General features: G+C 45.3%; 1 protein-coding gene across 1 annotated transcript in view; it reads right to left on the bottom strand.

Moving 5' to 3' along the window:
- Window positions 1-15,198, bottom strand: part of LOC139055854 (proline dehydrogenase 1, mitochondrial-like) — a 370,252-nt gene that overhangs the window by 114,360 nt on the left and 240,694 nt on the right. The window contains exon 5 of the mRNA XM_070533417.1: window positions 7,865-8,011. Within this exon, the coding sequence (XP_070389518.1) occupies window positions 7,865-8,011 (147 nt within the window). The remainder of the gene's footprint in view (window positions 1-7,864; window positions 8,012-15,198) is intronic.

Consider the following 15,198-nt stretch of genomic DNA (forward strand, 5'->3'; position numbering starts at 1 on the left):
ATCAATAGTCTTGAGAGAATTCAGAGAAAAGCGGCCAGATTTATATTTAACAAATTTTCCAGATGTGATTCCCCCACCGAACTTATGAAAATTAACAACCTTGAACCACTCGAAATTAGAAGAAAGAAACAGAGACTTGAATTCTTTAAACTACTTCACACCAACAATTTATCCCTTGACCCATCTGAACATTTATCGCAGTTATCGACCAGAACTACACGCCACCGCAGACATGATGCATTAACCCCTTACTTTGCAAGAACAAACACACACAAGTTTTCTTTTTTTCTTGAACTGTAACCGAATAGAATTGTATAATAGAATCCACCTCCTAATCTTGTAACTTCATGGTTCTGTTTGTTTTGTCACTCTGATTTTCATTGTATGTACCATATGTCACTCTCCCAGCTTGGACCACGCGTCCACAGTATTTATTTAATAAATAAATAAATAAATAAATAAATAAATAAAAGAATTGAGTTTGGACGTGCAGGATTAGCAGACTGTGTACATGTGCTCTGTCTTAGACACACAGAAGGCCTTTAGTAGACGGTGTCATGAGCTTTGAGGATATTGGCAGGTGCTTTCTGCAGGAACAGCGACATGGCACAACCACGATCTTGCTTATGTCCATGTGGGAATTCCACTTAAATTTCGAATGCAATAAGCTAGCTTGAATCACCTTTGCCATGGTTAAGGGTCACGAAGATCGAGAGCACGACATAAACTGTGTTTTGCGAACACGTTCTATGCTTTCAAGCTGTGATTCCACCGTGCAAGCTTTATTGATTGTGTCAGTGACGTGGCCTCTTGAAACTGCACCGTTTCAGAGGCTACACTACTGAATTTGCTGGGCTATTGACAAGTAGTTAAGAGCAGACGACAGCACCCAGGAGAGTGACTCAGTCACGGTGCTTTTGAACGAAACCTTGGACAGAGCTGGATCAAGTGACTGCGATGCATTCTTCTGCCAGGGCAATGCCTCCTTTACTAGATGCCTGCCGCGTCACTAGTCTTCCCATTGGAGCGGAGGTTCCCGTAGTTCAGGGTAGTTGCAGAGAGACAGCGCTCGCAGCTGACCCACTTTCTGTTGCGGAGGAAGTGACGCTTACTAGGCTGGTGTGTGCTCGACCAATTGCGTGACGAGAGACCATGAGTCCTGCCTCTGGGATCGAAAACAGACGCTGCTAAAATCTCGGAGGCAGGGCTAGGTGATTTAGGTTTACAGCGGCCACCGCAGCTAGTGCTCGCAGCCTACCCGGGTGAACCCGGGTGGGGAAGAGTAAAGAGGAGAGGGGCAGGAACCAGCTTCTCGGCTCACGCGGCAGGCATCTAGTAAAGGAGGCATTGGCCAGGGCTAGCCACACAGGAAGTCACAGACGGTTTGCGGACAGCCTGGGACTGCATTATCGAAGAGGTCCAGTGTGATGTGCAATGATGACACGGCGTGCATGCAAGCAGTGGCAGGAAGAGAACAACAAAAGTTGAAAGAAAAAAGTTGGGGCTATTTAATTTCTGATTCCGGACGGGCCGCCATTGGAATATGAACCTGGCAACGTTTAACGCTAGAACATTATCTAGTTAGGCGAGTTTAGCAGTGCTATTGGAGGAATTAGAGGGCAGTAAATGGGATATAATAGGGCTCAGTGAAATTAGAAGGCCAAAAGAAGCATATACAGTGCTAAAAAGTGGGCACGTCCTGTGCTACGGGAGTTAGCGGAGAGACGATAGAGAACTAGGAGTCGGATTCCTGATTAATAAGAATATAGCTGGTAACATACAGGAATTCTATAGCATTAACGAGAGGGTGGCAGGTCTTGTTGTGAAACTTAATAAGAGGTACAAAATGAAGGTTGTACAGGTCTACGCCCCTACATCCAGTCATGATGACCAGGAAGTCGAAAGCTTCTATGAAGACGTGGAATCGGCGATGGGTAGAGTGAAAACAAAATACACTATACTGATGGGTGACTTCAATGCCAAGGTAGGCAAGAAGCAGGCTGAAGACAAGGCAGTGGGGGAATATGGCATAGGCACTAGGAATAGCAGGGAGAGTTATTAGTAGAGTTTGTGGAACATAATAATATGCGGAAATGAATACCTTCTTTCGCAAGCAGGATAGCCAGAAGTGGATGTGGAGGAGCCCGAACGGCGAGACTAGAAATCAATTAGACACCACACTCTGCGTTAACCCTGGCATCATACAAGATGTGGATGTGCTCAGCAAGGTGCGCTGCAGTGACCATAGGATGGTAAGAACTCGAATTAGCCTAGACTTGAGGAGGGAACGGAAGAAACTGGTACATAAGAAGCAGATCAATGAGTTAGCGGTAAGAGGGAAAATAGAGCAGTTCCAGATCAAGCTACAGGACAGGTTTTCAGCTTTAACTCAGGAAGAGGACCTTAATGTTGAAGCAATGAACGACAATCTTGTGGCCATGATTAAGGAGTGTGCAATAGAAGTCAGTGGTAACTCCGTTAGACAGGATACCAGTAAGCTATCGCAGGAGACGAAAGATCTGATCAAGAAACGCCAATGTATAAAAGCCTCTAACCCTACAGCTAGAATAGAACTGGCAGAACTTTCGAAGTTAATCAACAAGCATAAGACAGCTGACATAAGTATATAATATGAATAGAATTGAACATCCTCTCTGGAACGGAGGAAGCCTAAAAGCAGTGAAGAAGAAACTAGGAATTGGCAAGAATCAGATGTTTGCGATAAGGGACAAAGCCGGCAATATCATTACTAATATGGATGAGATAGTTCAAGTGGCTGAGGAGTTCTATAGAGATTTATACAGTACCAGTGGCACCCACTACGACAATGAAACAGAGAATAGTCAAGAGGAATTCAAAATCCCACAGGTAACGCCGGAAGAAGTAATGAAAGCCTTGGGAGCTATGCAAAGGGGGAAGGCAGCTGGGGAGGATCAGGTAACAGCAGATTTGTTGAAGGATGGTGGGCAGATTGTTCTAGAGAAACTGGCCACCCTGTATACGGAATGCCTCATGACCTTGAGCGTACCGGAATCTTGGAAGAACGCTAACATACTCCTAATCCATAAGAAAGGGGACGCCAAAGACTAGAAAAATTATAGACTGATCTGCTTACTGTCCGTTGCCTACAAAGTATTTACTAAGATAATGGCAAATAGAATCAGGAACACCTTCGACTTCTGTCAAGCAAAGGACCAGGCAGGATTCCGTAAAGGCTACTCAACAATAGACCATATTCACACTATCAATCAGGTGATAAAGAAATGTGTGGAATATAACCAACCCAGATATATAGCTTTCATTGATTACGAGAAGGCGTTTGATTCTGTCGAAACCTCAGCAGTCATGGAGGCATTACAGAATAAGGGTGTAGACGAGCCGTATGTAAAATACTGAAAAATATCTATAGTGGCTCCACAGCCACCGTAGTGCTCCATAAAAAAAGCAACAAATACCCAATAAAGAAAGGTGTCAGGCAGGGGGATACGATATCTCCAATGCTATTCACAGCGTGTTTACAAGAGGTATTCAGAGACCTGGATTGGGAAGAATTGGGGATAAAAGTTAATGGAGAATACCTTAGTAACTTGCGATTCGCTGATGATATTGCCTTGCTTAGTAACTCAGGGGACCAATTACAATGCATGCTCACTGACCTGGAGAGGCAAACCAGAAGAGTGGCTCTAAAAATTAATCTGCAGAGAACTAAAGTAATGCTTAACAGTCTCCGAAGGGAACAGCAATTTACAATACGTAGCGAGGCACTGGAAGTGATAAGGGAATACATCTACTTAGGGCAGGTAGTGACGGCGGATCCGGATCATGAGACGGAAATAATCAGGAGAATAAGAATGGGCTGGGGTGCGTTTGGCAGGCATTCTCAGATCATGAAAAGCAGGTTGCCATTATCCCTCAAGAGAAAAGTGTAAAATAGCTGTGTCTTACCAGTACTCACCTACGGGGCAGAAACCTGGAGGCTTACGAAAAGGGTTCTACTTAAATTGAGGACGACGCAACGAGCTATGGAAAGAAGAATGATGTGTGTAACGTTAATGGATAAGAAAAGAGCAGATTGGGTGAGGGAACAAACGTGAGTTAATGACATCTTAGTTGAAATCAAGAAAAAGAAATGGGCATGGGCAGGACAGGCAATGAGGAGGGAAGATAACCGATGGTCATTAAGGGTTACGGACTATTCCAAGGGAAGGGAAGCGTAGCAGGGGGCGACAGAAAGTTACGTGGGCGGATGAGATTAAGAAGTTTGCAGGGACGACATGGCCACAATTAGTACATGACCAGGGTTGTTGGAGAAGTATGGGAGAGGCCTTTGCCCTGCAGTGGGCGTAACCTGGCTGATGATGATGATGATGACAAGGCATTAAACCTTTTGCATGATGGACAGATTTTGCTGGGGTATTCAGCAAAGAAAGCTTACGCATTAAGATGAAAGTAATAATCAGAAGGTGTGAGCAAGAGGTTGGCAGTCCCAGCCTACATGACTAGTGCAGTCATAGCGATTCTTGCTTGTTTTGAAGGCTGTCTGCTTGACACTTCCATTGGTAGTAAAAAGCTCGCTCTTTAGAGCTTTTTGCCATTTCTGCAGTGCCTTCTCACAACAGATTCACAGCATTTGTGCTATGAAACACCATTAAACCAGAATATGTGTAGAAGCACTCTAATGCATTCCGGCACTTGTAAATGTCAGTGAGCATTTCAATCATCTGAAGAGCTCCCGTGAGCAAACGAGAGCTGAAAGTGTGAAAATTGTTCACTGCATTCCATGCCTGTATGCGTAGATGTTCTGTAGTAGTACTGGGCCTTGGGCTAACTGGTGCATATTCGAGATGGATCCAGTGAATACACAAGGACGTAAAGATGCACAGTGGAGCTTGTAGTGCACATTCTAACGATTTTGATGACTGCATGTAAAACAAGAAACATGTTTCTTTATGTCTTTGTTTACTGTGTGCCATTGCATTTATTAAGATCGATCATACTGGTGCATTCACGTATTTGTATTTGTCGATGAGTGCTTCAATCTCTTCAAGGCCCAAGCTACCCCGAATGAAAGAGTGCATATGCTGATGGAGCCATGCCAGTTTAAGTCAGTAATGTGGCAAGCTACCTGTGTGTTACCACAGGCTAGGCCTTCACGCCTCGACACCAATAACTAATCTCAAGAAAACTGCCATGGCCTTTGCTGTCGAAGTGAAGTGAAAGGTAATGAAAGTCTAGTACAACATGCACTTCCTGTGAAAGGGAAGATGGGTCAAGAATAGCTATGCATGTGGCCCGAAGAAAGCAGGCTGGGCGCTGCCATGTGAGTACATGGCATAGTTTTTGTTTCATTCTGATACCAGAAGTGGGTGCAAGAAGAAGCGCTCATGTAAAAGTGATTGAGCAGAGAGAAAGTAACACACAAGGCACAGAGGCAAGTCAATGAACAGCATTTGTAGCATGTTGCAAGCATTAAAAAAAAGCAGAGCACGAGGTCCAGCAGGATGCTCACTACTTGTAGTAGCTGGCTCGATGCAATAAGAAGAGTGCTTGACGAGCAGGGTTCTCGAGACAGATCTCAAGAATGAGCACACAAAGAGAGCAGTAAAATTAAGTGAGAATAAAGTGTTCAGACGGCACGCTAAGAGCACCAGGATGAAGCTCAAACTCCTTGAACTACAGACAAGAAGCACAGAAGGAGCTGTCATACACATAACAAACCTAGCCTTTGCTAATGAGATACAGTGCATGGAAGGTAAAAGGTGCTGTCCATGCTCAGGTCACATAAGCCCATTTATGGGTGGCGATAAGGGGGTAAATGAAGATGCTGGGTAAAAACTATTCGTCTGCCAGGTACCACACTTACCAGAACATGTACAGCCTTCATCAAAAGTATACTCCATGCATTCACCATTTTACATGTCATTTGGCTGTGTAGTCCTGTTCCCCTTGTTCTACTGACGCTCTAGACCTCTGGATGGTGAGTACAAGAGCTCTTTTCACTCCCCACGGTGTTGAAACTTACGGTATAACCACAGATACTGTATACCGTAAAAGTGTAATGGTATACAGTGGTACTCTATACCGTAAAGGTATAACCACATTTTATTGAAGAGGAGAAATGTATTTGAAGATTAAAGAGGCCATTTAAGAAATACTTTGCCGCAAAAAGCACTTTAATACGTTCAGCAAAAGTGGCGTTATTTGCAATCAAACACCCGCTTCGCTGTGCTCCCATTCCTTCTTCAATGCCTTGTACTGCGAAGGCTATGGTGGGGCGGGGTGTGCTCCACCGTATAAATGTCACCGTGGCACACAGTTCAAGTTTGCTTTTGGATGCTAACATAGACACCTCTACTTCCGATTTTAGCACCTACGACACGCCAAATTTAAGTCAAATGCGGTTGTCCTAACTGAGCCACAACGTGCTTAGTGAGTGGACTTCTGGCGGCACACCACAGCGGTCGCAGTATCTACACTACGTAGAAGACCGCAACTACATGCAACCGTAGTGCTTACTTCTCTCCACCTTGTGGGTTTCCGTACAACTATTATGCCAAACTCCTGCCTTTGCTTCGAGTTGTTGATAAATTCGACTTCGCCCTGCCATCTACTAGCCACCTGGTTAGCTCAGATGCCTGCTCCGGAAAGGCGGCGGTCTCGGGTTCGAGTCCCGGAGCAGGACAAATTTTTCTTCAACTGCATGGCTTATCTTTAGAGGTACCTGTATGGGTTTCGATTGTAGCAATTGCTACGAGTGGGCGGATGTCTCACTTTGTCTTTATTAACTGTAGTGCATATGGGAAGTGTTTGCTTTGTGCATGACAGGGCTAGAGTGCATGCTCGCACTCATATGCTACAGTCTCACCATGCTACGTGGTGCGAACCAGCTTTGTCCTTCACCACCTTAACCAACGGATAGTAGAAACATCCAATCTGTGCATTTTTCAAGCACTATCAATTAGTATGCCAAGGCGTCTAACCAGGAGCAGCCAGGAGTGAGCATGCGCTGGCAGGCATGTGTGTGTCTAACCTTAAGTTTTGCGTTGTTCGAGACTAGTTCAGGGTTCAAAACTAGGAGAAATTAGCAAGACCTGCCAGCTACGACACCGATAAGCAGGATGGCCAAAATTTAATTTCTACGAGGGCAGCAGCAGCCGAGCGTACGTGAGCAGACAATAGTTGGCTTCTTGCAGAAGTATGTAATTATTATCGAAATTTAAAAGCACATTTTTGCTTACTTCAGCCTGTTTATTGAACTTCGTCAATATATATACACAGTAACAGTAGGAAAAAGCACACTGATCCAAACAACCTTCTTGATTGACATCAGCTATTGGCTAATAGCAGCTGCGTATGGAAAACTGCTTTATTACAAAACAAAGCATCCGGAAAAGAATGATGAGTAGGCTTCTGTTGAAAACAGAGCATTTGAGAGAAAGGTGACTTCACCCTTCGCTTGCAAGCTCCACGTGCTGCGTACGACAGCAAAACTTGGATGAGATGTTCATAGCAGCATATCCTATCTTCAGACAATGTTTTTTCACCGAGCCCGAGCGGTGGTTCGTTCAGGACCCCTTTAAACAGCCTGCAGTCAGACTGTTGGTTGCAAGCAACGTAGCCCATAAACTTTTGACAAATAGCGTACATATTTTCCTTTGCTGTTGTCGAAAAAAACAGCACAAGACTTGGTAATGTCATTTTAGACGTCGGAAGGTTCACCTTGATGTGATGTGATATTTGCACACACAGCTCAGTTATGGCCTCGCAGCATGTAAGGTGGAGGCAGAAACAGATGCCTCCACAGCTTACCAACCAGTACGCAGGGTTGCGGTGCAAAGCCAGTACAATCACTGCCATGCCCCACCTGCCACAGCGTCGATGCACTCGAGGAAGATGTCCATGTTCTTCTCACATTGTGCCTCATTCAGGTAGAAGTAAGTGCGTGCCATGACGTGCGGGTGTCGCCGGTCAGCAAATTGCTCGCTAGGCTGGAACTGCCGAAGGTGGCCTCCTGCACAGTGCGGTAACATTAGACATTGGGTTGATGAGAAAGTAACTTCCATTTGTGTGAAAAAAGAACATGGTTTACTTACACTAATTTCAGTTTAATGAGAAAATGGGATGAAGTGAACACAACCACCATTTCTAACTTGCTTTCTTTAAGGAAGAAATATGTACGAATCTAACCATTGAACAAATATAGAAGGATTCTATAAAAAAGAGCACTACTGGCAGCTACTGTATTAGAAATTTTTCTTGAGTGGAACACAAAGACCAATGGTACTGTGCACAAGGTGGCACACTATTTTGAAGTCAAGTCTAACATGCACCACACAGATGTGCCTCTATGTTCAAGAAATTTCTATTTAACAGGCTCCTGCCAAAGGTGCAGAGCAGCAGACAAGCCTAAGCCGTAATAAAGACTGTATCAACAGTCAAAGCTACTTTGGACAAACCATGACTGTGTTTCACATTTTCAGGAAGTATTATACTAGTCATTTATTTTATTTACTACAAAGGACAAAATAGAGGAAACAAGAAAGAAGTTGTCACCTGAACTGTACAGAGACCACGAAAAAGAAGACAAGGTAAAGAAACAGAGAAATAGGAGAGGAAAGCTACAATGTAAGAGATGTGAAAAAATAAGAAAACATAAGTGAATACAGGGGCACGATCGGAGATCGTTGTTCGATATGCATTCTGTTAGGTTGATACAATGTCACATAATGGCAGTATGCGAAATTTGTGAGAACGGGGCAGAGAGAGCAGCCAATCGGCAAGCGGTGAACTCCCCGGAAGTTTACTTCCCTCGTTTGTCATCTGCTTGCAGACAGTAAACTACAAAACGAAATGTTTTTCGTCTTCCAATGAGTGAAATCTTTACCTAAAAAATGTACAGTGGAACTCCGATTATACGACTTTTTACGGGCTGTGAAAAAGCATCATAAAATGTGGGCATCGTAAAATCCTAACATAAATTATGCCTATAAAAATACTACTTATTTCGTGCGACAGATTTACGAGAAACTTCTATGTAAACTACTAACATACACTGCAGGGCTTGGAAACCCAAATTCCCAAAAAAGTAAATGCGATAAGAATTAATGCTGCAGTACAGGTACCAACATGCTTTATTCAAACGAACCTTTACGGCACTCCACTGCCCACTGCTGCGATTCCCGTCAGCCGGCGTGAACTTTAAAAAATGTTGGTAAGTTTCTTTTGGACCTTGTTTGATCCATGAACCAAGAGCTTTTGCTCGAGTTGGGCAACATCCAAATGAAGGTCCTCTGTGGCGTCGCGTGAACAGATGAAGTTCCGGATGCTGTCTATCAGCCGTAGCACCTCAGCGAACGTGGTAGGCACAGGCACGGCATCTGTGGCATCGTCGTTGTCCTCATCTGATGTCACAGCGGTGTCGGCACTAGGCAAAGCCTCCTCGATGGCGTCATCCAGCGACGCCTTGCCGCAGATTGCAACATTGTCCTTGGCCTCCATGTACTCGGCGAAGGTGGTGGTGAGGTTTAAACCCTTGAAATCGTCATCGGCAAAGCCTGCAACGGCCTCGAGCGGCATCGAGGTTGTTGCGTCCCCAGCGGAAGAGGCAGTCTCTCACTTAAAGCCACAGTGCTTGAACGGATTAGCGATTGTGCTTCGGGACACTGCATTCCATGAACTGGCAATAAAATGTATGGCGTTGAGCACAGAGATCTTTTTTTCTGACTCTCTGTGCTCCATAGTTGCCAGCCGATGCTGCACTAACCGCTTCCGGTACCCTTGCTTGACGCACTTAATGATGCCGGCATCCAGCGGCTGCAGCCGGCTTGTGCAGTTAGGCGGGGGAAAAAAAAACTTTATGTTCCTCAGGCTGGACGTATTAGGTGGGTGGCATGGTGCGTTGTCCATGAAAAGCAATATTTTTCTCGCCTTAGCGCCCATATTGTTATGCAGCTCCTGAAAAAAATTGCTGAAAAGCGAAGACGTCATCCATGCCTTTTGTTGAAGTTGTAGCTGCACGGCAGCGTCTTCAAGTTCTTAAAGCACCCTGGCTTTGCAAACTTTCCAGCAACGAGCACAAGCAGCCTCTCGCAACCGTCTTCGTAAGCACAGAATAGTGCCGTCACACGCTCTTTACTACGCTTGCCACCAAGACAGCTGTGACCCTTAAACGCAAGGGTTTGCTCGGGCTGCATATGGTAAAAAATACTGCTCTCGCCAGCGTTGAAAACATCGCAGGGCTTGTATGCAGCAATCATTTCCGGCAGTGACTCCATCCACTCGTTCACCGTCGAAATGTCCATGGAAGTGCTTTCTCTGCAGGAGCAGCTGTATACAATCCTGTTTCGTTTTTTAAAGCGATCCAGCCATTCGTTCGATGCCTGAAAGTTGTCGATACCCAGACACAATGCCACAAGGTCCACCTTTTCGTTTAGAATGGTGCTGTCAACGTTGATTGCAGAGCTCCGTGCTTGATGCAGCCACTTGACGAGAACTTTTTCTAACTTCTCATGCTGTCCTTTTGCTGCTTTCCGCTTGAGCCCAAACTTGTTGGCATTCTGCAACATCACCGCTTTGTTTGCCAGGATCGTCTTAAGTGAAGATTCGGGTATCTTAACGTCCTGGGCAATGCTGGCTTTCGTGGCTCCATGCTGCTTTTCTGCTTCCTCGATAATATTCAGTTTATCGCCAAGCGACAGTCTGCTTTCGGGACATCCTGCATCGCGTTACTCCACACAACTTTAAACCTCCGCTGAACGCTGGTAGCTAGGATTACGACGAAGATCACGTGCGATAAACCTAGGCGCTACGTTGTCGGCGATCTGCTGCTGGGAAACTGGAAGGAGAGAAATGCTTCTCCAACGTGACGACAGGCGCCGCCGCCGAGAAGAGTGAAAAAGTGATTGTAGAGAAGAAAAGGTGCTATTTCAGCACAGTGGGTGTCGCGGGCGGCTGCTGGTGGAGGAGAGAGAAACGAACGATGAGACGAGGCAGGGAAGAAAGCTGCGCTGGAGCGAACTGGTCGAGCGGTGTCAAGCGCTCCGCGTGTGGAATGACGGAGCGAGGAAAGAGACTCGCGGCACTTTTCGTTCGTATTAAAGTGGAAAGTTTGACGGGTTGGTGTACAACCATAATGGGAACAGCACGAACAAGATGACGACGGAGTGTCGTCCGACGTCCTGTGTCCTTTTACTTCGTCGTCTTGTTCACGCTGTTCTCATTATGAACTTTTCTTTCGTCCGTCATTCCATACCACGCTTTGTGAGGGTCGTCCTATAACGCGGGTCAGGCGTAAAATTGCATCGGATAACCGGGGTTTTTAATGCATTGCTTCTACGGGGACTTTGCCGGGACTGTGCTAGTGCGTCGTAAAACCCGAGTCGTCGCAAAACCGGGGGACGTATAACCGGGGTTCCACTGTATTTTTTTCTTCTCAAGCTTAAACACGTTTTCAAATAGTAATACATGTGACTACTACAATTTATAACTATTAGTTTCTCTGCGTCGTCCCTAGATAGTGTCACGCACAGTGAGGAAAAAAAAGAAAAGAAACGACAGGAACAGTGGCGCACTTTTCAAGAGGCAATAACAGCATTCCAGCGGCTCACTGCCACCCAATGACGGGTCGAGTTCGCCACACAACCAACGCACTATTTGTTTCAAGAAACGAAAGCGAAGCTGAAATTTGCTTTCTGCTGTTTCTTCAAACACGTTTCGCACCTCCAATGCTCTTGTTCTTCCTCAAGCAACGCCAATGCAACAACTGAAGTTCCCATCGCAAGCACCATTTTCTCGAATTAAACGATGAATTGGATTCGAATGTGCCATTCCGCGGCCAAAGCCGCCGCTTGGATCCAATCCATACCACCGGACGCGCCATGCGAAGCCGGTCTCGTAACGAGCGTATGATCCCTCCAAACTTCCCAACTCCCATTGGGTTCGGTGCCTAGCAGATGACTTGCTTGGTTGCAAAATGATTGACAGGAGCGTGTCCTCATTTTGACGTTGCCAAAAACGTGGCTGCGCCCCGCGGCTGGTGACGTCAGTGCGAAGTAGGCCAATAATGCGCGCCGTTAACCGAATGTATGCGCCGAACAATGATCTCTGATTGCACCTCAGAAGGGCGTAGCTATAAGTAATGAAAAACTACCACAAAAATAAAAAAACAAACATGCAGACAGCACTCCCAGTTATTAAATTAATACACAGACACATCCACAAGCACAGAGAAGAATGCACCAATACACAGAAATACAAAAGTAAATGTTCAATAAACTCAGCTTGTCTTCCATTCGGAAAAGGTTCATCATCATCATCATCAGCCTGGTTACGCCCACTGCAGGGCAAAGGCCTCTCCCATATTTCTCCAACAACCCCGGTCATGTACTAATTGTGGCCATGCCGTCCCTGCAAACTTCTTAATCTCATCCGCCCACCTAACTTTCTGCCGCCCCCTGCTACGCTTCCCTTCCCTTGGGATCCAGTCCGTAACCCTTAATGACCATCGGTTGTCTTCCCTCCTCATTACATGTCCTGCCCATGCCCATTTATTTTTCTTGATTTCAACTAAGATGTCATTTCCTCGCGTTTGTTCCCTCACTCAATCTGCTCTTTTCTTATCCCTTAACGTTACACCTATCATTCTTCTTTCCATAGCTCGTTGCGTCGTGCTCAATTTGAGTAGAACCCTTTTCGTAAGCCTCCAGGTTTCTGCCCCGTAGGTGAGTACTGGAAAGACACAGCTATTATACACTTTTCTCTTGAGGGATAATGGCAACCTGCTGTTTATGATCTGAGAATGCCTGCCGAACGCACCCCAGCCCATTCTTATTCTTCTGATTATTTCTGTCTCATGATCCGGATCCGCAGTCACTACCTGCCCTAAGTAGATGTATTCCCTGACGACTTCCAGTGCCTCGTTGCCTATTGTAAACTGCTGTTCTCTTCCGAGACTGTTAAACATTACTTTAGTTTTCTGCAGATTAATTTTTAGACCCACTCTTCTGCTTTGCCTCTCCAGGTCAGTGAGCATGCATTGTAGTTGGTCCCCTGAGTTACTAAGCAAGGCAATATCATCAGCGAATCGCAAGTTGCTAAGGTATTCTCCATCAACTTTTATCCCCAATTCTTCCCACTCCAGGCCTCTGAATACCTCCTGTAAACACGCTGTCAATAGCATTGGAGAGATCGTGTCTCCCTGCCTGACGCCTTTCTTTATTGGGATTTTGTTGCTTTCTTTATGGAGGACTACGGTGGCTGTGGAGCCGCTATAGATATTTTTCAGTATTTTTACGTATGGCTCGTCTACACCCTGATTCCGTAATGCCTCCATGGCTGCTGAGGTTTCGACAGAATCGAATGCTTTCTCGTAATCAATGAAAGCTATATATAGGGGTTGGTTATATTCCGCACATTTCTCTATCACCTGATTGATAGTGTGAATATGATCTATTGTTGAGTAGCCTTTACGGAATCCTGCCTGGTCCTTTGCTTGACAGAAGTCTAAGGTGTTCCTGATTCTATTTACGATTACCTTAGTAAATAGTTTGTAGGCAACGGACAGTAAGCTGATTGGTCTATAATTTTTCAAGTCTTTGGCGTCCCCTTTCTTATGGATTAGGATTATGTTAGCGTTTTTCCAAGATTCCGGTACGCTCGAAGTTATGAGGCATTGAGTATACAGGGTGGCCAGTTTCTCTAGAACAATCTGCCCACCATCCTTCAACAAATCTGCTGTTACCTGATCCTCCCCAACTGCCTTCCCCATTTGCATATCTCCCAAGGCTTTCTTTACTTCTTCCGGCGTTACCTGTGGGATTTCGAATTCCTCTAGACTATTTTCTCTTCTATAATCGTCGTGGGTGGCACTGGTACTGTATAAATCTCTATAGAACTCCTCAGCCACTTGTACTATCTCATCCATATTAGTAATGATATTGCCGGCTTTGTCTCTTAACACATACATCTGATTCTTGCCAATTCCTAGTTTCTTCTTCACTGTTTTTAGGCTTCCTCCGTTCCTGAGAGCATGTTCAATTCTATCCATATTATACTTCCTTATGTCAGCTGTCTTGCGCTTGTTGATTAACTTCGAAAGTTCTGCCAGTTCTATTCTAGCTGTAGGGTTAGAGGCTTTCATACATTGGCGTTTCTTGATCAGGTCTTTCGTCTCCTGCGATAGTTTACTGGTATCCTGCCTAACGGAGTTACCACCGACTTCCATTGCACACTCCTTAATGATGTCCACAAGATTGTCGTTCATTGCTTCAACACTAAGGTCCTCTTCCGGAGTTAAAGCCGAATACCTGTTCTGTAGCTTGATCTGGAATTGCTCTATTTTCCCTCTTACCGCTAACTCATTGATCGGCTTCTTATGTACCAGTTTCTTCCGTTCCCTTCTCAGGTCTAGGCTAATTCGAGCTCTTACCATCCTGTGGTCACTGCAGCGCACCTTGCCGAGCACGTCCACATCTTTTATGATGCCAGGGTTAGCGCAGAGTATGAAGTCTATTTCATTTCTAGTCTCGCCGTTCGGGCCCCTTCATGTCCACTTTCGGCTATCCCGCTTGCGGAAGAAGGTATTCATTATCCTCATATTATTCTGTTCCGCAAACTCTACTAATAACTCCCCCCTGATATTCCTAGTGCCTATGCCATATTCCCCCACGGCCTTGTCTCCAGCCTGCTTTTTGCCTACCTTGGCATTAAAGTCACCCATTAGTATAGTGTATTTAGTTTTCACTCTACCCATCGCAGATTCCACGTCTTCATAGAAGCTTTCGACTTCCTGGTCATCATGACTGGATGTAGGGGCGTAGACCTGTACAATCTTCATTTTGTACCTCTTATTAAGTTTCACAACAAGACCTGCCACCCTCTCGTTAATGCTATAGAATTCCTGTATGTTACCAGCTATATTCTTATTAATCAGGAATCCGACGCCTAGTTCCCTTCTCTCTGCTAAGCCCCGGTAGCACAGGACGTGCCCACTTTTTAGCACTGTATATGCTTTTTTTGGCCTCCTAACTTCGCTGAGCCCTATTATATCCCATTTACTGCCCTCTAATTCCTCCAATAGCACTGCTAGACTCGCCTCACTAGATAACGTTCTAGCGTTAAACGTTGCCAGGTTCATATTCCAATGGCGGCCTGTCTGGAGCCAGTGATTCTTAGCACCCTCTGCAGCGTCGCAGGTCTGAC

This window comes from Dermacentor albipictus, chromosome 2, assembly GCF_038994185.2.
Source record: "Dermacentor albipictus isolate Rhodes 1998 colony chromosome 2, USDA_Dalb.pri_finalv2, whole genome shotgun sequence".
In the NCBI taxonomy this organism is placed as follows: Eukaryota; Metazoa; Arthropoda; class Arachnida; order Ixodida; family Ixodidae; genus Dermacentor; species Dermacentor albipictus.